This window comes from Eubalaena glacialis, chromosome 6 (genome assembly GCF_028564815.1).
Source record: "Eubalaena glacialis isolate mEubGla1 chromosome 6, mEubGla1.1.hap2.+ XY, whole genome shotgun sequence".
Lineage (NCBI taxonomy): Eukaryota > Metazoa > Chordata > Mammalia > Artiodactyla > Balaenidae > Eubalaena > Eubalaena glacialis.
Window position 1 is genome coordinate 76,271,556 of NC_083721.1, and position 20,953 is coordinate 76,292,508.

At 41.3% G+C, this 20,953-nt stretch overlaps 1 protein-coding gene across 1 annotated transcript in view; it reads left to right on the plus strand.

The window, feature by feature from the left end:
- ATP13A5 (ATPase 13A5) overlaps nt 1-20,953 on the plus strand; it is a 147,484-nt gene that overhangs the window by 2,026 nt on the left and 124,505 nt on the right. Inside the window, 3 exon segments of the mRNA XM_061192742.1 lie at nt 2,574-2,806; nt 13,093-13,388; nt 18,266-18,338. Coding sequence (XP_061048725.1) covers nt 2,574-2,806; nt 13,093-13,388; nt 18,266-18,338 — 602 coding nt within the window.

Below are 20,953 nucleotides of genomic sequence, written 5' to 3' on the forward strand. Positions count from 1 at the left end.
AGGACTCTGGTTCCTCACCAGCCAAACAGCCGTAAAACCTTGGCCAAAAGGGAATCATTCTAAAGATGGTTCTTGAGACGAACTACATCTTAGAGGCAGTGAGTGAAAGACCAGGAAGTGCTTAGCCTGGAAAAATGGGGATTCAGGGGACGCCAGAATGGTATTCAAACACTTGAAGGAGTTACCGTGAGAGAGGAAGCTCTGACCTGGATCCGGTGGCACCACCAGTGGGTGAAGAGCACGATGGGAGTGGCTTCAGGCTGACAGGAAGACCACTACCCTGTCAGCACTGCCAGAGGGGGAAGCTGGTGACCTCTGTGTGCACTCCGTGACATTGGTGGTTGCAACAGATATTCAAAGACCAATTAGCAAGGGAAGTCAAGTATCAGATGAAACTCAATTACCTGCAGAATTCCTTTCAGGCTTGATACACCCAGTGTCTCAGTCTCACGCTGTGATGCGAACCTTTTATGACTGCTGCCCACACAGAATATCAGACTGACCCTGTGGGGGGCTAGGCTGGGGAGGTCCCATGGTGAGGATGCACAGGCTGATGGCTCCGTACCTTGGAAGGTGGCTTCTGATGGGACAGGAACCTAGACAAAAGTTGCACAGAGCAGGGCCTTGACTGCCAAATTGACAGCTGGGGGATACTTCTGATGTGAGTATTTTCTCAGAAAGAGGTGTTTGAAAATTTTGAGAAAAAGAACACGGGACAGTGCCCCAAACCCAAGGGCAGTGCTACCTGTGCCCAATATGCTTTCCTGACCAGGACTTGGAGGAGAAAAGGACATAGTCACCTGGTCCAAACCATTTGGGAGGGTCCCCTGTATGTTTACGCCAAGGTATATGGCTCTTACCCATAGAGAAGAACCCTGACTCCAGGCTCGCCTTGATAAATATGGAATGATGGAAATAGAGAATGGAAGTATGGCTGTGCCATGTGCATCCTTATGTGCTCACAGAAGTGTGTGTTACACACTTGCAGATGTGATGACTGGAAAAAGTGATTATATATTCAGAGCCTTGTATGTTGTTTATGCTATAATAATTTATTCTGTACGAAGGAGGCAAGTAAAATCTATCATTCTGTTGTTCTAAAATCAGTCACCCTTTCTCCTCAGTGAAGTCTTTCATTCTGGATAATAAAATGGTGTGGTCTCCTCCAGTAATGCTGAGTCAAAGCAACATCTTTACAAAGTCCCAGGCATTTCTAACACTGCAGATGCTATTATTCCCTGCTTTGTTACAGGATGTTACAGTCTCCAAAACACCTGTACACTCGTACTTTTATTTAAGCCTCATAACAGTCTTAGGAAGAAGGCAAGGCAAGGATTACTATCCTCCTTCTTTTCATGAGGTACCAAATCCTCCAAAGGCTTAGTAACTTGTCCAAGGACACACAGCTCGTGAGTGGAGGAGCTGGAGCTGCATTCAGACATGGGACCTCTCTGCCTGCGAAGTCTCTGCTGTGTCACTCTTCCATGTTGTTTTCCCCAGGATGTTTGCAGCAGCAACAATCAAGAAGGCAAGCAAGGCAACTGTCCAATGGATTGCCATCATGAGTATGAATTCCTCCAGAAGGAGTTATTAGTTTTCCTAGAAGTTCTCTCGGACCTAACCATCAATCACAGAAGAGGTCAACTCCCACAGCTGAGAGAGTAAAATCATAAAACCAGAGATCTGTGAGCCTACGTCATGAGATCAGATAAAGCTCTGGTTTTTGCCTTCAGTCTCCAGAAGCAGAAACCTGTATCTCTGCTTGAACTTTGCTCAGCCCCTGCTTTGTACAGCTTTTTTTAGGGTTATATGAATTCTCTCGCGGCTTTGTACTATGCTCACTTCTTTATGCTTAAGAAAAAACCCTTGAAAATTGCTGCCACACAACATTGGCTGTCCTTTGGGTTCCATTAGACTTGTTAAAAGAACCCTCTAAACTTTATCAACGAAATGACTTTCTTCAAAATTGAACAAACATACAAATAAAAACAACAACGACAAAACACACCTCTCCTGGAGGTGTTGACAGAGCCTTAGGAGTGAGTCACCCTGGCATTCCCAAACATGTCAAGCTTGTTCCTTCCCTGGGAAGACCGCATTTGCCATCGTTTCTGCCTTGAATGCTCCCCCCGCTCCCACCAACCCCTACCCTCATGGCTGACTCCTTCTCCTTCAGGTTTCAGCTCACTGGTCACTTCTCCAAAAAAGTCTGCCCTGACCCGACCACTTTATCCAAGGGTTTCCTCACCTCACTAGCTCGGTTTGTTTTCTACATAATACTTGAGCAACCCTTCAGGAGACTGAGGTTGAAAAATTCCCAAGTGTTTGAGATCACGCACTTAGGAAATGGGTGACCTGAGTCTAAAATCCTAGTCTACAGGTTTCCAAATGAAGGTCCTTTATGTTTTTCACTCTTAGCCAGATTCTGCTAACCAAATCATCTAATCCACTAGGGAAAAGAATGTAACATGTTGTAGAGCAACATCCATGTTTGAATGTAGAGTACTCAAAGGGTTATCCAGACTCTCCCAGCTCTATTTCCTTGCCATCTCCTTTCGATTCTCTCTCCTTAGTGTTTCAGCTTCATGAAAAATCTGATAAAGCACTGGCCTGTGATAAAGGCTGCACACATATTGACTATGGAAACTCTGTTGAGTTTGAAGTTGTGGATAAGGGTGACAATGCTGCCAGAAGGTCTCACATAATGTTGCATGTATTATGCACTGCACAACTCAAGGGGGCACCATTCGCATTGTATCACAAGCAAAAAGTGGTGGTTCTGTGTGATATCAAGAAGGCTTTGTGGGTAAGTGAGGACTTTTCCTTGTGTAACCACAAACGTGGGCATGCAATGAAGAGTCCCACCCATCCCCCTCCAATCAGTTCTTAAATCCCTGCACGCTCTCTTGGTGGTATCTCTCGAGTAGAACTTCCTCTCCTCCAAGACGTTGGCCACCACCTGCCTGAATATAAGAATCTCTTACCTGGTCTCCCCAAATGAAGTCTCTCTTCTAGTTTTGCTTCTCAAGGTCCCTATGAATTTTATCGCCCAACTTGATCATGCCACATCCATGATCAGAAACCTTTCATAGTCTAAATTATCTACCAAATAAAATACACATTGTTTAGTAAGGAATTTAAGACCCTTTACACTGGCCACATCTGGGCTCATCTCAGACATTTCTCATCCTTGAACTCTATAATGCAGCAAACTGTCATTCCCACACTCAGTAACTCACTTATTATTCCCAGCATTCTGTAATTCACTTATTCACAGCATACAGTAACCACTTTCCCACCGCAATACCTTTTCCCATGCTGTTTTCTCTATAATTGTTACTCTTATCTTCATACATCCAAATCCCACCTATTTCTCAAGATCCAGTTATAATGCCACTGGATCTGCCAAACCAAATGGGAGACCTCTTTTATCTGCACACACATCACACTCTACATACCCATCCTTTGGGTAGCAGGCAGTTCTTTTTACCTTATATTATCGTCCAGTAGTGTTTCAATTTCCTCCAATGCCTACACAACCCCATTTAACTAGGAGCACATTCTCTGAGGGTAGGGACCAAGCCTGATTCATTTCATTTTCCCACTCTATACGCAGCACAGGGCCATGGTTGAAGCTCCGCAAGCAGCTGTGGCATGATTGAATAAAAAATATAATCACTGGGACATTTTGTTGATTTATTTCTCCTCCTTTGTCTGTGAACATCTGTTTTCCATTCAATACAAAGAAGCTTAACTAAAACATTAGGATTATGAATAAAAACAACCAAAAGTGTAAAAGTATAGTGATTCCAATGTTATGCTTAATGAGTTTGGCTCATATGTATATACATATACATATACATGGTTTGTATAGCGGGTGGGGGAGGTGTGCTGTGGAATTAGAAGAGCTAGGTATATGCTACAAAGCCCATCTCAATATGTAGAGGACACTAGAGGTTTATTTGTGAGTGCAAAGGCTCTCCTAGAAAGGTACTCAACCCGAGGGAAGAGAGAATTGAGGCAAGCAAACTTTTTCGAAAACCAAACAATGGATATTAGGGAACAGGGGGAGAGTTTAAGTATAATTGGCTCTGTATTTTCCAATTTGTTCTCTGGTTTCACCCTACCTTTACAAACTTTTGCAAGGGCCCAAGGAACAGAAAGCTGTGATGAAAAGAGAGAGAAAGAGCTAAAGATAGAGATAGGGATAGAGATAAAGATGGAGAAAGAGATAGGGATAGAGACAGAGATAGGGGTAGGGGTAGAGGTAGAGATAGAGATAGAGATGGGGGAGGGATAGAGATAGGGGCCCACTCTGTGGTTGGTGTGTCAGAGTGTGATAAAAGCACAGTGGAGGGAATCCACCTGTGGCCTCTGTCACTTTGCAGTGATGTGACTGTGTGAGCACCAGAGGAAGATGCATTTTGATACTGGCTGAGGGTGTCACACAGAGACCTATACATATTATAAACAGTCTGAGCATGTCTCCAAATGGCTAAGGGAGATAGAAAGTGGCTAAAGAAGATGGAAAATGGGGAGGTGTGACTAGAGTGGCGTGCAATCTGGGGTCCCCTGCAACTAACCTCCAGGTCAGATAAAGCCCATAGAAGCCTCATGGAAGCAGCAGAGATCATCTCGGAGTGGTGCTTTGTGTGTCTGCGTGGGAGAGAAGAGCGTCCTGTCACCAGGAGCCCTACTGCAGTACTCCGTGGATCTTCTCAGTGATTCAGGAGAGACTTCAGCATGGCACTGCTTCTGTGATCCTGTTTTTGACTACGGTCCCAGGTTTATGTGACCAGGGAAACATAGGTTATAAAGATAGGAGAGATACCTATCCAGGAGGTGAAGGTGCATTTCATGAAAGCATATGCAGGAACATTTAGGGGTAAAGCACTCTGAGAAAACAGCTCAGAGCCCCAAGGCCATGCCATGTTCCTGGTCTGCTCAGGAACTGAGCAAAGTACAAGATAATGTGGCTCCACAGTTGGCTGGATGCTTTTTCCTGAAAGCTGAGTCAGTTCTCTCTTTACCCAGCCCAAGGTTAACCTTGAGAATTGGATAAGGGCTTCTTAAATAGTCTCAAGAATTCAGCCACAATCCATGACTAATTGGAAACTGGTTTGATCTGGGGACAACTTTATAGGTTCAGATCCTCCCTAGAGGGATCCTGTAATCTATTTGTTCTAGATGCCAAGAGTCATACTTGGCAAAGGCCAAATATTTGTGTCTGTCCACACCTAATCCTAGCACAGCGGGTGTCCCAGGGCAAACTGGGTAGCTCAGGCCTGCACCTGGAGCCTGTGCGGGTGGGCAGAGCTGGATTTTGGGGGCATAGGAACAGCGATGCTAGCTGAGGTCATGTGCTCACGACAAGTACCCCATGTCTGACCTCATCATGGAGGCCACACAGCGCTCAGATAGATAAAGTCAATCTCAAAAGTGTCGCTTTCGGGCAATGGCATATGGCAGCTAAGAGTATAAGCTCAGGAGTCAGTCAGGTCTGAGCTCTAACCCAGAATTCTCTGATTTGTGATTTTGAACAAATTAGTTACTATGTCTACATCTTAGTTCCCCTGGCTATTGGCATGAGAATATTATTTATTACCTCATTCATAACTGCAAAAATCAAAAGAGATTAAATGTGGCACATAATTTTTTTCCCTACATCTCTCAAGCTTTTTTTTTTTTTTTTGATAAAAGAACATTTCAAAATTTATTTTGGCATAGAGTAGATATTTACAAGGTTCTTAGCAAGGCGGGTGGGTAGCGTCCTCTGATCTGACCTTAAGATGTGACATCTGGTTTTAAGTGGTCAGAGAATTAAAACTTCCAAATCTGCTGAGTTAGCAACTCTAGAAAAATCTGTAGGGATGGTGATTTAAGACGATGAATAATCAGTGAAGAAAAGGGAAGGTAATTCTTAGATAACAGAATCTTCAACAGTGAAGGCCTTAAAATGAAAGGAATTTTGTGTCCCCAATTTTGTTCTGTGTCTTGTTCCATGGAGGCACAACATTATTTTGGTATGTAAGGCTTGCAGTGGTTTATGCCTTACTGAGAGTTACTTTACTTACCATAGCCTTGTATAGCAAGGAGTCCCTCAGGCTCACACACACACACACAAGTCTGTGTTGTCATGAGAAACTGGAGTCCCTCCAAAAGATGCCCCACTGATTCAAAAGCCAGGCACTTCTTTGTCAACAAAGACATCCGGGGTGAAAAGTCTGGAGGGCAATCTGCACTTGGCTCATTGGTAAGTCTTAATCACAGACCCTGTTTATTTGGTTCTTACTGACATTAATGTGAAATATCAGCAATTTTGCTTCCAAGACAGAATCCATTGACTTAATTTTTTCACTTTTTTTTCAGTTGTGCAATCAGAAATTCATTCATATGAGGAAGAGGCAGTTAATACCTATGGAAAAACACCAGAGAAAGCAGTGGTCAGACTGATTGCTTTTTGGCAAAGGCTGAACTGAAGATTTACCAAGGGAAGCCCATGTAAGTGTGACCTGAGGGGAAGTTACAAGTGCGAGAGCATTGCTGAGCCTGGAAACTGGAATTTCAGTTACCTTGTAAGGTATTTCAGAGAAAATTATACATATGCAAACGCAAGGATGATGTATCACCATGTTGCTAAAATGGTGATTTCTTTTTTTCTTTTTTTTTTTAGGGTTTACTCTTTTTTTTTTTAATAGATCTTTTATTTTATTCCAGTAGCATAATTTAAAAAAAAATTTTTAATAGATCTTTATTGGAGTATAATTGCTTCACAATACTGTGTTAGTTTCTGTTGTACACCAGAGAATCAGCCACATGCATACATATGTCCCCATATCCCCTCCCTCCTGAGCCTCCCTCCCATCCTCCCTATCCCACCCCTCTAGGTGGTCACAAAGCACCGAGCTGATCTCCCTGTGCTATGCTGCTGCTTCCCACTAGCTATCTATTTTACATTCGGTAGTGTATATATGTCCATGCCGCTCTCTCACTTCGCCCCAGCTTTCCCCTTCCACCCCGTGTCCTCAGGTCCATTCTCTATGTCTACATCTTTATTCCTGTCCTGCCACTAGGTTCATCAGTACCTTTTTTTTTTTTTTAGATTCCATATATATGCGTTAGCATGTGGTATTTGTTTTTCCCTTTCTGACTTACTTCACTCTGTATGACAGACTCTAGGTCCATCCACCTCACTACAAATAACTCAGTTTTGTTTCTTTTTATGGCTGAGTACTATTCCATTGTATATATGTGCCACATCTTCTTTATGCATTCATCTGTCGATGGACACTTAGGTTGCTTCCACATCCTGACTATTGTAAATAGAGCTGCAATGAACATTGTGGTATATGACTCTTTTTGAATTATGGTTTTCTCAGGGTATATGCCCAATAGTGGGATTGCTGGGTCATATGGTAATTCTATTTTTAGTTTTTTAAGGAGCCTCACTACTGTCCTCCATAGTGGCTGTATCAATTTACATTCCCACCAACAGTGCAGTAGTATTCCTTTTTCACCACACCCTTTCCAGCATTTACTGTTTCTAGATTTTTTAATGATAGCCATTCTGACCGGTGTGAGGTGATACCTCATTGTAGTTTTGATTTGCATTTCTCTAATAATTAGTGATGTTGAGCATCTTTTCATGTGCCTCTTGGCCATCTGTATGTCCTCTTTGGTGAAATGCCTATTTAGGTCTTCCACCCATTTTTTAATTGGATTGTTTGTTTTTTTGATATTGAGCTTCATGAGCTGTTTGTATATTTTGGAGATTAATCCTCTGTCCATTGTTTCATTTGGAAATATTTTCTACCATTCTGAGGGTTGTCTTTCCATCTTGTTTATGGTTTCCTTCGCTGTGAAAAAGCTTTTAAGTTTAATTAGGTCCCATTTGTTTTCATTTTTATTTTCATTACTCTAGGAGGTGAGTCAAGAAAGATCTTGCCGTGGACTTTCCTGGTGGTGCAGTGGTTAAGAATCCTCCTGCCAATTCAGGGGACATGGGTTCAAGCCCTGGTCTGGGAAGATCCCACATGCTGTGGAGCAACTAAGCCCGTGTGCCACAACTACTGAGCCTGCACTCTAGAGCCCACGAGCCACACTACTGAGCCTGTGTGCCACAACTACTGAAGCCCATGTGGTCTAGAGCCAGTGAGCCACAATTACTGAGCCCGTGTGCTGCAACTACTGAAGCCCATACTCCTAGAAACCCATGCTCTGCAACAAGAGAAGCCACCACAATGAGAAGCCCACGCATCGCAATGAAGAGTAGCCCCCACTCACCATAACTAGAGAAAGCCTGGGTGCAGCAATGAAGCCAGAACACAGACAATAAATAAATAAATAAATAAATAAATAAATAAATAAATAAATAAATAAATAAATACAAAACAGTAACTGATTAAAAAAAAAATCTTGCTCTGGTTTATGTCAAAGAGTGTTTTTCCTGTGTTTTCCTCTAAGAGTTTTATAGTGTCTGGTCTCACATTTCAGTCTTTAATCCATTTAGAGTTTATTTTTGTGTATGGTGTTAGGGAGTGTTCTAATTTCATTCTTTTACATGTAGCTGTCCAGTTTTCCCAGCACCACTTATTGAAGAGGCTGTCTTCTCCATTGTATGTTCTTGGCTCCTTTGTCATAAATTAGGTGACCATATGTGCATGGGTTTATCTCTGGGCTTTCTATCCTGTTCCGTTGATCTATGTTTCTGTTTTTGTGCCAGTACCATACTGTCTTGATTACTGTAGTATAGTCTGAAGTCGGGGAGCCTGATTCCTCCAGTTCTGTTTTTTTTTTTTTTTTTCTTATGATTGCTTTGGCTATTTGGGGTCTTTTGTGTTTCCATACGAATTGTAAAATTCTCTGTTCTAATTCTGTGAAGAATGCCATTGGTAGCTTGACAGGGATTGCATTGAATCTGTAGATTGCTTTGGGTAGTATAGTCATTTTCACAATATTGATTCTTCTAATCCAAGAACATGGTATATTTCTCCATCTGTTTATGTCATCTTTGATTTCTTTCATCAGTTTTTTATAATTTTCTGAGTGCAAGTCTTTCGCCTCCTTAGATAGTTTTATTCCTAAGTATTTTATTCTTTTTGTTGCGATGGTAAACAGGATTGTTCCCTTAATTTCTTTTTCGGAATTTTCATTGTTAGTGTATAGGAATGCCAGAGATTTCTGTGCATTAATTTTGTATCTTGCAACCTTACCAAATTCATTGATTAGCTCTAGTAGTTTTCTGGTGGCATCTTTAGGATTTTCTATGTACAGTATCATGTCATCTGCAAACAGTGACAGTTTTACTTTTTCTTTTCCAATTTGTATTCCTTTTATTTCTTTTTCTTCTCTGATTGCCATGGCTAAGACTTCCAACACTATGTTGAATAAGAGTGGTGAGAGTGGACATCCTTGTCTTATTCCTGATCTGAGTGGAAATGTTTTCAGTTTTTCACCACTGAGTATGATGTTTGCTGTGGGTTTGTCATATATGACCTTTATTATGTTGAGGTAGGTTCCCTCTATGCCCACTTTCTGGAGAGTTTTTATTATAAATGGGTGTTGAATTTTGTCAAAAGCTTTTTCTGCATCTATTGAGATGATCATATGGTTTTTATTCTTCAATTTGTTCATATGGTGTATCACACTGATTGATTTGTGTATATTGAAGAATCCTTGCATCCCTGGGATAAATCTCACTTGATCCTGGTGTATGATCCCTTTAATGTGTCGTTGGATTGTGTTTGCTTGTATTTTGTTGAGGACTTTTGCATCTATATTCATCAGTGATATTGGTCTGTAATTTTCTTTTTTTGTAGTATCTTTGTCTGGTTTTGGTATCCAGGTGGTGGTGGCCTCGTAGAATGAGTTTGAGAGTGTTCCTTCCTCTGCAATTTTTTGGGGGAGTTTGAGAAGGATGGGTGTTAGCTCTTCTCTAAATGTTTGATAGAATTCACCTGTGAAGCCATCTGGTCCTGGACTTTTGCTTGTTGAAAGATTTTTAATTACAGTTTCAACTTCATTGCTTGTTATAGGTCTGTTTATATTTTCTAACTCTTCCTGGTTCAGGAAGAACCTTGGAAAATTGTACCTTTCCAAGAATTTGTCCATTTCTTCGTGGTTGTCCATTTTATTGGCATATAATTGTTTGTAGTAGTCTCTTACGATGCTTTGTACTTCTGCAGTGTCAGTTGTGATTTCTCCTTTTTCATTTTTAATTTTATTGATTTGAATCCTTTCCCTTTTTTTCTTGATGAGTCTGGCTAATGGTTTATCAATTTTGTTTATCTTCTCAAAAAACAAGCTTTTAGTTTTATTGATCTTTGCTATTGTTTTCTTTGTTTCTATTTCATTTATTTCTGCTCTGATCTTTATGATTTCTTTCTACTGACTTTGGGTTTTCTTTGTTCTTCTTTCTCTCGTTGCTTTAGGTGTAGGGTTAGATTGTTTATTTGAGATATTTCTTGTTTCTTGAGGTGAGATTGTATTGCTATAAACTTCCCTCTTAGAACTGCTTTTGCTGCATCCCATTGGTTTTGGGTCATTCTGTTTTCATCGTCATTTGTTTCTATCTACATTTTTATTTCTTCTTTTATTTCTCTAGTGATCTCTAGGTTGTTTAGTAGTGCACTGTTTAGCATCCATGTATTTGTGTTTTTTATAGTTTTTTTCCTGTAATTGATTTCCAATCTCATAGCATTGTGGTCTGAAAAGATGCTTGATATGATTTCAATTTTCTTAAATTTTCTGAGGCTTGATTTGTGCCCCAAGATGTGATCTATCCTGGAGAATGTTCCATGTGCACTTGAGAAGAAAGTGTATTCTGCCAATTTCGGGTGGAATGTTCTATAAATATGAGTTAAATCTATCTGGTCTATTGTGTCATTAAAACTTGTGTTTTCTTGTTTATTTTCTGTTTGGATGATCTGTCCATTGGTGTAAGTGGGGGTATTAAAGTCCCCTGCTATTATTGTGTTACTGTCAATGTCTCCTTTCATGGTTGTTAGCATTTGTCTTATGTATCGAGGTGCTCCTATGTTGGGTGCATAAACATTTATAATTGTTATATCTTCTTCTTGGATTGATCCATTGATCATTATGTAGTGTCCCTCCTTATCTCTTGTAACAGTCTTTATTTTAAGGTCTATTTTATCTGATACAAGTATTGCTACTCTAGCTTTCTTTTGATTTCCATTTGTATGGAATATCTTTTTTCATCCCTTCACTTTCATTCTGTATGTGTCCCTAGGTCTGAAGTGGGTCTCTTGTAGATAGCATATATATGGGTCTTGTTTTTGTATCCATTCAGCCAGTCTGTGTCTCTGGTTGGGGCATTCAATCCATTTACATTCAAGGTTATTGTCAATATGTGTGTTCCTATTACCATTTTCTTAATTGTTTTGGGTTTGTTTTTGTGGGTCTTTTTCTTCTTTTGTGTTTCCTGCCTAGAGAAGTTCCTTTAGCATTTGTTATAAAGCTGGTTTGGTGGTGCTGAATTCTCTTAGCTTTGGCTTGTCTGAAAAGCTTTTGATTTCTCCATCGAATCTGAATGAGATCCTTGCTGGGTAGAGTAATCTTGGTTGTAGGTTTTTGTATTTCATCACTTTAAATAAATCCTGCCACTCCCTTCCGGCCTGCAGAGTTTCTGCTGAATATAACCTTAAGGGGATTCCTTTGTATGTTATTTTTGTTTTTCCCTTGCTGCTTTTAATACTTTTTCTTTAACTTTAATTTTTGTTAGTTTGCTTAATATGTGTCTTGGTGTGTTTCTCCTAGGGTTTACCATGTATGGGACTCTCTAGGTTTCTTGGACTTGTGTGATTATTTCCTTTCCCATGTTAGGGAAGTTTTCAACTATGATCTCTTCAAATATTTTCTCAGACCCTTTCCTTTTTCTCTTCTTCTTCTGGGACTTCTATAATTCGAATGTTGGTGCATTTAGTGTTGACCCAGAGGTCTCTTAGATTGTCTTCAATTCTTTTCATTCTGTTTTCTTTATTCTGCTCCTCAGCAGTTATTTCCACCATTTTTTCTTCCAGCTCACTTATTCGTTCTTCTGGCTCAGTTATTCTATTATTGATTCCTTCTAGTGTATTTTTCATTTCAGTTATTGTGTTGTTCATCTCTGTTTGTTTGTTCTTTAGTTCTTCTAGATCTTTGTTAAACATTTCTTGTATTGTCTCATACCGTGCCTCCATTCTATTTCTGACATTCTGGATCATCTTTACTATCATTACTCTGAATTATTTTTCAGGTAGATTGTCTATTTATTTGGTCTTGTAGGTTTTTATCTTGCTCCTTCATCAGTGACATATTTTTTTGTGCTCTCTTTTTTTTTTTTTTGATGAGTGGGATTGTGTCCCCTGTCTTACTGGTTGTTTGGCCTGAGGCTTCCAACACTGGAGTTTGTCGGCTGTTGGGTAGAGCTGGGCCTTGGTGCTGAGATGAGGACCTCTGCGAGACCTCACTCCAATGAATATTCCCTGGGGTCTGAGGTTCTCTGTTAGTCCAGTGGTTTGGACTTGGAACTCCCACCACAGGAGCCTCAGCCCGACCCCTGGCTCGTGAACCAAGATCCTGCAAGCTGCGCAGGGTGGCAAAAAAAAAAGGGAACACTAATAAAGTAAAAAGTAAAATTAGACTAGGAAACTAACAGATATGTTAGAAAGAATATAGAAATAAAAATATAGATGAAACAACAGGAAGGTAAAACAGAACCACAATAGTAAAAAAGAGGAGGAGGAAAAAAAAATGGTGGAAAAGGCCTTGGCTGTGGAGGGCAGGGCATAAGCAGGGGTGGGGGGGGGTGTTGGGTGGTGGGCGGGGCCTATGCTTAGGACCCACAGAGCTGGAAAAGGCCCTAGTGGGTGTGGGGGGGGGTGGGGCTTAGGCTCAACAGAACAGAAGGGGCCCAGGCATGTCTCCCGTCTCTGGTCTCAGAGGGTGGGAGACCCCACCTGGGAGCCCAGCATGTTTCCCAGGCTCGAGTGGGCAGGGCCGACGCCCTCCACTCCTCTCCTGCTCCTCCAGTTCTGGAGGGCCCCTCCCACCTGCCTCTCCTGTTCTTCCCTGGCCTCCCTCCTACGCTCCCAGGACCAACATGACCCAGAGGGGCCCTCTGAGGGCGTAAGATCTGGCCCAAGAGCCGGGCAGACTTCTCCGGCCGATTGGGCAGAGGAAACGCTGGGCGTGCTCCTCCCTGATCCGAGGCCCCTGAGGGTCCCTCCAGGTGTGGGAACCACTCCCCCATCTCAGCCAGCCCTCAGGGGCACTGGTTCCTGTCCGGCCTCCACTTCTCCTCCCCCTTCAGTCCCCCCATGTCCTACCAGTTTGCTTGGGGGTTTCTTCCATCTCCTTGGGTGTCGAGGTCCCCCACCAGTATCTGGCAGGTGCCCTAGTTGTGGGGAGACGTGAACTCTGCATCTTCCCACACTGCCATCTTGACTCCACCCCCTTAAGGAGGAATGTAAAGTCTTGGCCTCGCACACAGTATAGCTTTTTAATGTGTTGTGTGAATCAGTGAAGGAGTAAATAAAAGAATGCATAAGTGGAGAATGAATAACTGATGAATGCACGATAAACTTCTAGGAATTGAATGAATATAATTCTACTTTAATTAAAATGTTATTATCTATGATAATATTATCTATTTACTAATTGTTTAAAATTATTCTTTTTAAATCTCCTTACTTATTTAAAATGAGATACAGAGTGTCTTACGGCTAGCCTTTGTTTACAGAATCAATTACTTGCCCTTCAAGAGTCAACTTTCTTTTCAGACTTCATTTTGGAGCCCTTCTTGTCCCATTATCTGACTACCCTGAAGGACTGCTTTTTTAAATTGGCCCTTCTTGGATGACTTCCAAGTCTACAGAATCTCCCATGAGATGCAAAGAGCTGTACTAAATAGTCCAGATCCAGACATATTTGTAGGTAGTGTTTAGTTGGTCTTTTTGCCTACTCTCTCCAGGGAATTGTCTACAGCACTTCACAGGTTTCTTTTTGGAACATGGTTCTCAAACTTGACCCATCATGAAAATCCCCAAGGAGCTTATTATAGAAATAAAGTCCTGGGCCCAAGCTCAAACATACTCTGAACCCTGGAATGGGTCCTGGGGACCTGTATCTTTATCAAGCTCACCAGGTGATTCTGATGATGAATCAGATTTATGAATTGTAATCCTAAAAGAATAACTTAGATTATTTTCCCTTAAATGTGCTATCTTGCATTTGTCCTCATAGAGACTCATATACAATTTTTCCTGCCAACTCCCGCAGTGTTGAGAGAATATTTTGTGGTATATTTCCTTTGGAAATGCTATGTTTGTCACTGTTACATTCTCAACTCTGTTATAAAAGCAGTCCCTGGTGGGAGGAAAGCCTGTTGACAGACTTCTCTCCATTCGAGGTGAGCCCATTTATCCCTGCTCTTTGTTAGAGTACTAAGTACTCCATTCTTAACAAAACAATCACCTGCTGGCTAAGTTCAGTGGGAAAGCATTACCACTAGCCAAAGGCAAAAAGGTAGAATGGTGTTTAATACCTTGTATTCTTGAAGCTAGTAGAGAATGTATGTAAAGCCTATGCTCCTTCAGGTGTTCAATCTAATCCATCCTTCAGATGAGGGAGAAAAAGAATAACTGATCCTGGACCATTATCTCAAAAGGTCTGATTATCTCAAAAGAATTCTCATCTTTCCAACCAGGTTAGATCATCTAGAATTGATTAGTGAGAAATCAATTTGCTTCAGGACATCAATTTAGAGGATTATATTCTCCTTAGGATAGATCTTGGGGTCCAGCTCACTCTGGAATGCCTAAGTCCATTCCCCATCTTTGTAACCATCCCATCTTATCCCAGCTGTTTTCTTTCTGGGGAAGCCTCTTAGACTGACAAATGTTACTAAACTTCTGTTCTTTGAGCAGAGACAACACCAGTTTCAGAAATGCCGCTGTTCTTCTGTTCAGTATCCTTCATTTGTCTCAATGGTCAATAGCATTTTAAGCAGTGAGGGGAGCAGAGATGTGAGTTTAGTGTTCACAAAGGTATTGATCTTGAAACCAGACTTCTTGGATGGGACTCAAACCCAGCCGCACCTTAGAGTGGGACTTGAATCCATGATCCCTGACTTAGGAGGGGACTCGAACCCACTGTCTTTTTTTTAATACATCTTTTTTGGAGTATAATTGCTTCACAGTGTTGTGTTAGTTTCTGCCATACAACAGAGTGAATCAGCTATATGCACACACATATCCCCATATCTCCTCCCTCTTGAGCCTCCCTCCCACCCTCCCTATTCCACCCCTCTAGGTGGTCACAAAGCACTGAACTGATCTCCCCATGCTATGCAGCAGCTTCCCATTAGCCATCCATTTAATTAAAACTGCTCACCTGGTGTCAGGACTTACTGAGGCTCAGGTTCTTTTGTCTCAGTGTAGAAGGAATTTAGCAAGAGGCAAAGTGATAGGTAAGAAGTGGATTTAATAGTATAGGACACTTGTGAGAGATACAAATGGGCAGGCAAGGGAGTACCACCCTGAGAACTTAGTGGGCTACAGTTTCATAATCAAAGGAAAAGTGGGGAGGGGGAGAAGACCATCTTCTTCCTCATTCTTGAGTAGACATTAAGCTTCCATCATCAGCTCCTCCTCCACTTCCGGCAGGGGAGTTTTCTGTTCCTACATGGTCAACCTGGGACTGTCATGGAGCTATTCAAATCAGCAGAAAGAGGGTAACATATGCTAAAATATGGTAAGTCATCTCAGGTTTCAGCATAATGAGGGTCTTCTACTTTGGAATGTCGCCCTTCCCCTATATTTTTGTTTTTAGTGTGCACAGAGAAGCATGTCCTAGGAATCATTAACTTACTGACCTCACTAAGCAGGATGTGAGTCTCATTGACTTGATGTATACCTTTGTTGTTAGTTTTGTTGTTAGTTTCGTTGTTAAGCAAGCCTGCTTGGTTTCGTTGCTAAGCAAACCTGCTTTCTTGAGTGATCATTAACTTTTAGGGGTCTCCCATAATTTTCTCTCTACTTACAATCCCCTAGTGGGATTAACTATTTAATCACCTATTCTGTCCCTTTACTCTGCCCTTATCAATCTGACAGCACTGGGGCATCTTTTTGGCCACTTGTCAGACTCTGGTAGGTGACTTACATGACAAACACAGTTAACACTTGACAATCGTTCTCACTGGCATTTCCAGTACTCAGTTGACAAGCCATGCAATTGGCAGTCTGTATAGATTTGTTCTTGTGGCCAGTCATCTGGTAAGCCCTCCAGAATATGAAATTAAACAGACATTCTGATCCTATCCTGCTACTAAATACATAAAGTGCTGGGACAATGTGGCATAAGCTTTGGCAAGCCTAAAGTCCTTGACAAGAGTCAATACATTTCCAGCAGCTTAAAATGAACTATTGAATTCTCCTGGAACAATCTTAATACCTTAGGCAGAAAGAGTGGTTAGACCAAACTCAGAGAAGTTGAATGGAAAACTTTAAATTAGGCAGAGAGGAAACTGGAGGCTTTGAAGTGAGGGACCTTTGTAAGAGCCAGGTGAGAGAAATGAAAGATGAAATCTGCTTATACAGTAAGTAGTTCCCCATCCCCCCAAAAAAGAAATGAGTGCCGCCATAGATCCAGAACGGGGGTTACAAATATTACGAACCCTTAGTTCTTTTCTGATGTTGGATTCCCCAGAAGCAGACACTAAGCCATGGAGTCATATGCAAATATTTATTAAGGAAGTATTCCTAGGAGAAACTGGTAAGGGAGTAGAAGAAAAGACAAGGGAGAATGTGATTTTGGGCAAAGTCTTAACCTCAGCTCGATGCTACCAGGGAGACTTGGAACATAAACTTCACCTCTATGTTCCAACTCTTGGCAAAGGAGAAGAGCTTCAGACCTCAGTCTTAGTCATTGGATCCGGGCTGCTGGGGCGGGGTGGGTATGGGGAGTAAACTCTAGGTACTTTCGGTTCTTTGCTAGGACAGGCAAAACGGTTCAAGGACAATCCTCTACAGACAGTTGCAGGTACATTAGAAGAAAACACGTAAATGCCTGTGGAGACATCAAAGACATCCAAGGGGATCTGAACAGACCACAGACAATGTCTACTATATTTTTATTTTCCACTCTGCCACTGACCACCCTAAAGGAAAAACACTGTAAGCATCCACATAATCTGAAAAATGGAATAGTGTAAAGCAGATTCCTTAGGCAGGGAAAGAGTGATTTATTCATCTACACAGTATTTATTGAACACCTGTCATATCCGCCACTCCCTGAGCTAAGTACTTGGATTTGAAGATAAGTGGTTCTTTCCCTTGAGGGTGATGAGAGCCATTATTAAGTTATGTATAAAATGCTATGGGAATAGTCCCCAAAGCAAAGTTGGTGTACCCAAAGGCAGTGAGGGTCACTAAGCCTGGGACACATAAAGCATTAGTAAAATAGTATTGACTCCATAATAGACTAAATAAATTAATACATATTTAATAACTGAAGAGACAACATTTAAAAAATCTCAAACGGGAGCTTCAATGGCCCACACCAAATCACAATATCCGCACCGCATGAAGTAAATTTTACAATAAAGACCAAGTAGAGCCTAGGATTTGATCCAAGTTCTTGTACTTGACTCCCATGAGGGTCATGGAAGAACTAGGTCAGCTACCTAACTTGTGTCTCTGCCCCTACGGAGAGCAGCTGGAGGGGCAGTCATGCCTAGAATAGCAGCAGAAATGAGAACCCCAGAGAAAAGCCATCAGCAGAAGAGGGGTAGCCTTTTCCTAATCGACCAGGTCACAGCAGTAAGTGGGCGAGGTGGAATATTTCTTTCCCCTTGATTCACATACTATAATCAGAAGTCCCTGGGCTGCCTTGTTCTGCTACAAGTTCAGATATGCCAACAATCAGTCACTTTCAAAAGTCATAACTTCTGCCAATAGATTCTGAACCACTCAGTTTCTATAGGAGGAAGATACCTCAAAGGCTCCAGCTAAGCAATGAATGCTTTACACATCAGTGACAAGCTAAACTTGAGCCTGTCCATGAGAGGTGAGCTTGTCGATGCCTTTCTGGGATATTGGTCTTAAGAACAGCCAGAGGGAAGTAGAGAATACAGAGCAATTCGATTCCACACCATGGCTCCGATAGATTGAGCTCAAGGGCAGGGTTCCAGCCTCATTCATCACTAGATTCTCATCTTAGGGCCTAGAACAGTGCTTTGCATATGTCACCTTTTCATACGTGTGGGCAGAAATGAATTGAGAGAAGCTGAAGAGGTTGATGAGCTACGATTACAACTCCAAGGGACGCCTTTTGCCAACCATGTAAAATCTAACTTGTAGCTAGAGAGTTCAGATTTCCATCTTCTGGCTTTCATTTACTTATCTAGTTTTTTCTTCCTAGGTTCTTCTTCAAAAAGAGTAAAACAGAGTGTACATTGCAAATTGAAATACTTGTGCTTGGTAAGTGCAAATTTTAGTTCATACTTGAAATGTTTTACTGAATTTGAATAATATCTTCAAAATCAAAATTTATTTTTCTTTTCAAAGTTTCAATTGTTTGTTTTAAAATTAAAGAATGGGTCAAATAGCTAGCTAGTGGGAAGCAGCCTCATAGCACAAGGAGATCAGCTCGGTGCTTTGTGTTCACCTCGAGGGGTGGGATAGGGAGGGTAGGAGGGAGACGCAAGAGGGAGGAGATATGGGGATATGTGTATATGTATAGCTGATTCACTTTGTTATACAGCAGAAACTAACACACCATTGTAAAGCAATTATACTCCAATAAAGATGTTAAAAAAAAAAAGAATGGGTCAAGAAAATAAAATTTTACATCACATAGAACAATTTGATAATTGCCCAAATTTTACCTTTTGCAGGAGTTTTCATTTTATTAATTCATGTATTGGTTACCACAATATTACTATTAATTACAATGTATAAATTTTTTTCTTTTGTAAAAATAATAAAAATTTAAAGTATTAATCCATTACTTCTTTCCTCATGCACAGTAATATTTATTTTTTACTTTTAAAAACTCTTTACTGGTGTAATTATACATACAAAATCCAATAAAAGATCATTTTGGCATCTATGTTTATTTTCTATTTGTTGTTCTCATTTCACTTCACAAATTGAAAATCATTCATCATATAGAGGAGGAGGCATAAAGAATGATCTGCTGGACAGGGAAAGACAAATACCGTATGATAACACTTACATGTGGAATCTAAAAAAATGTAACAAACCAGTGAATAAGACTGAAAAGAAACAGACTCACAGATATAGAGAACAAACTAGTGGTTACCAGTGGGGAGAGGGAAGTGGGGAAGTGGGAGGTACAAACTATTACATATAAAAGAGGCTACAAGGATATACTGTACAACATGAGGAATAGAGTAAATATTTTATAATAACTATAAATGGAGTATAACCTTTAAAAATTGTGAATCACTATATTGTACACCTATAACATATAATATTGTACAGCAACTATACTTCAATTAAAAAAAACTACCTGCTCTAGGTGCCAAATATGCCAGGCCCCTAGCACTGCCTCTCTACTTACAGTCCTGTGGTTTGCCCCTTGCATACACAGGTTTGGGCACACTGACTTCCTTCCTGCCCCCCAACTTCAGCATTTGGACACCTGATATTCCCTTTACCCAGAACCCTCTTGGCCCAGATAGCCGTAAGCCTTAACTCTAATAGTACCTTGTCAGTAGTACCTTCCCTGCCCAACTTATTTAAAATGCAACTTCACATCTCCTTCTGTTTCCCACCCCCTCACTCCAGACCCCCACTGACATTGCCTAGTCCCATTTCTAACCTTATGTCTCTCCACAGCAGCTGTGAATTTTATTTGTTTACTTGTGTTGTCAATCTATTTCGTGGAGGATTATAGGGTGTGGAGCGGCCTATGATGTAATATAATAATAATAGGGTCTCTCACATATGCTCTTCCTTAGTCTGCAATAACCCAGGCCACCCTCACTTCTTCCTTGTATTTCAGTCACCTCTGCATGGTTTTGCCTCTTTCATCAGAGTCTTCTGAGGAAAAGCATCCGATCTGATCTACCCCGTTGCCCCTCACTGGGATCATCACAGGTTCTGTGTGGGAGAGACTGCTAGATACCACCCAGTTTATTTCCTCTATCTGGCATACAGGCGGACCACATTTCCTAATCAACTTGGCAGTTAGGTGTGGTCATCTGACCGAGTTCCAGCCAATCTTTTGGCACAGGTACAGAGTACCTCTTGCAGGACTAGTCCATAGAAACCTTCATTAACTCTCCCCGTACATTCCCCCTTTCATACAATCAGAGCAGCCTTGGACGCCTCTTGTTGAAGGTGGTAGAGACACAAAATGGAAGGACTCAGGCTTCTGAATACCTGTTTGGAGGAGACACCCCCCACCCCCATCGCTCCACCAATGCCCTCCCACCACCACAAACTTAGACCCACGCTCCTGCTGTGTTAAACCTCTGAAAATTGTTATAGTTCACTGTTGTTATAGCAGTCAGCTTACCTTAACTAAACAGTATTGCCCATAGGGCATTCTTTCCAGAAGACTCCTGTCCCCAGCTCTTTCCTGTGTAGATTTTCAACAATGTATGTGAGACGGGATGCTTCTGTAAGGCTCCAGTGGTCAGTAGAGAAATCTAGATAAGGCATCCAAATCCACACTAGCTTTCCCTCTAGGTCATGAGGAATTGGGAAGAGGGAACCTTGCCCCTGCCACATAGGAGTGTGACACACGGTTCTAATACACTCCACTATGCCTGTTGCTTCTTCATTTCTAAGTCTCATGGACTAGAGGTGGAGACATCTCACCTCCCCTAATCCATGTACTCCCCCATGTTCTTCACCTCTCCAGGATCAGAGCAGAGTTTTAGAGAAAATACAGTAAGAAAGGCGGAAGTATTTCCTGATTGAAATAA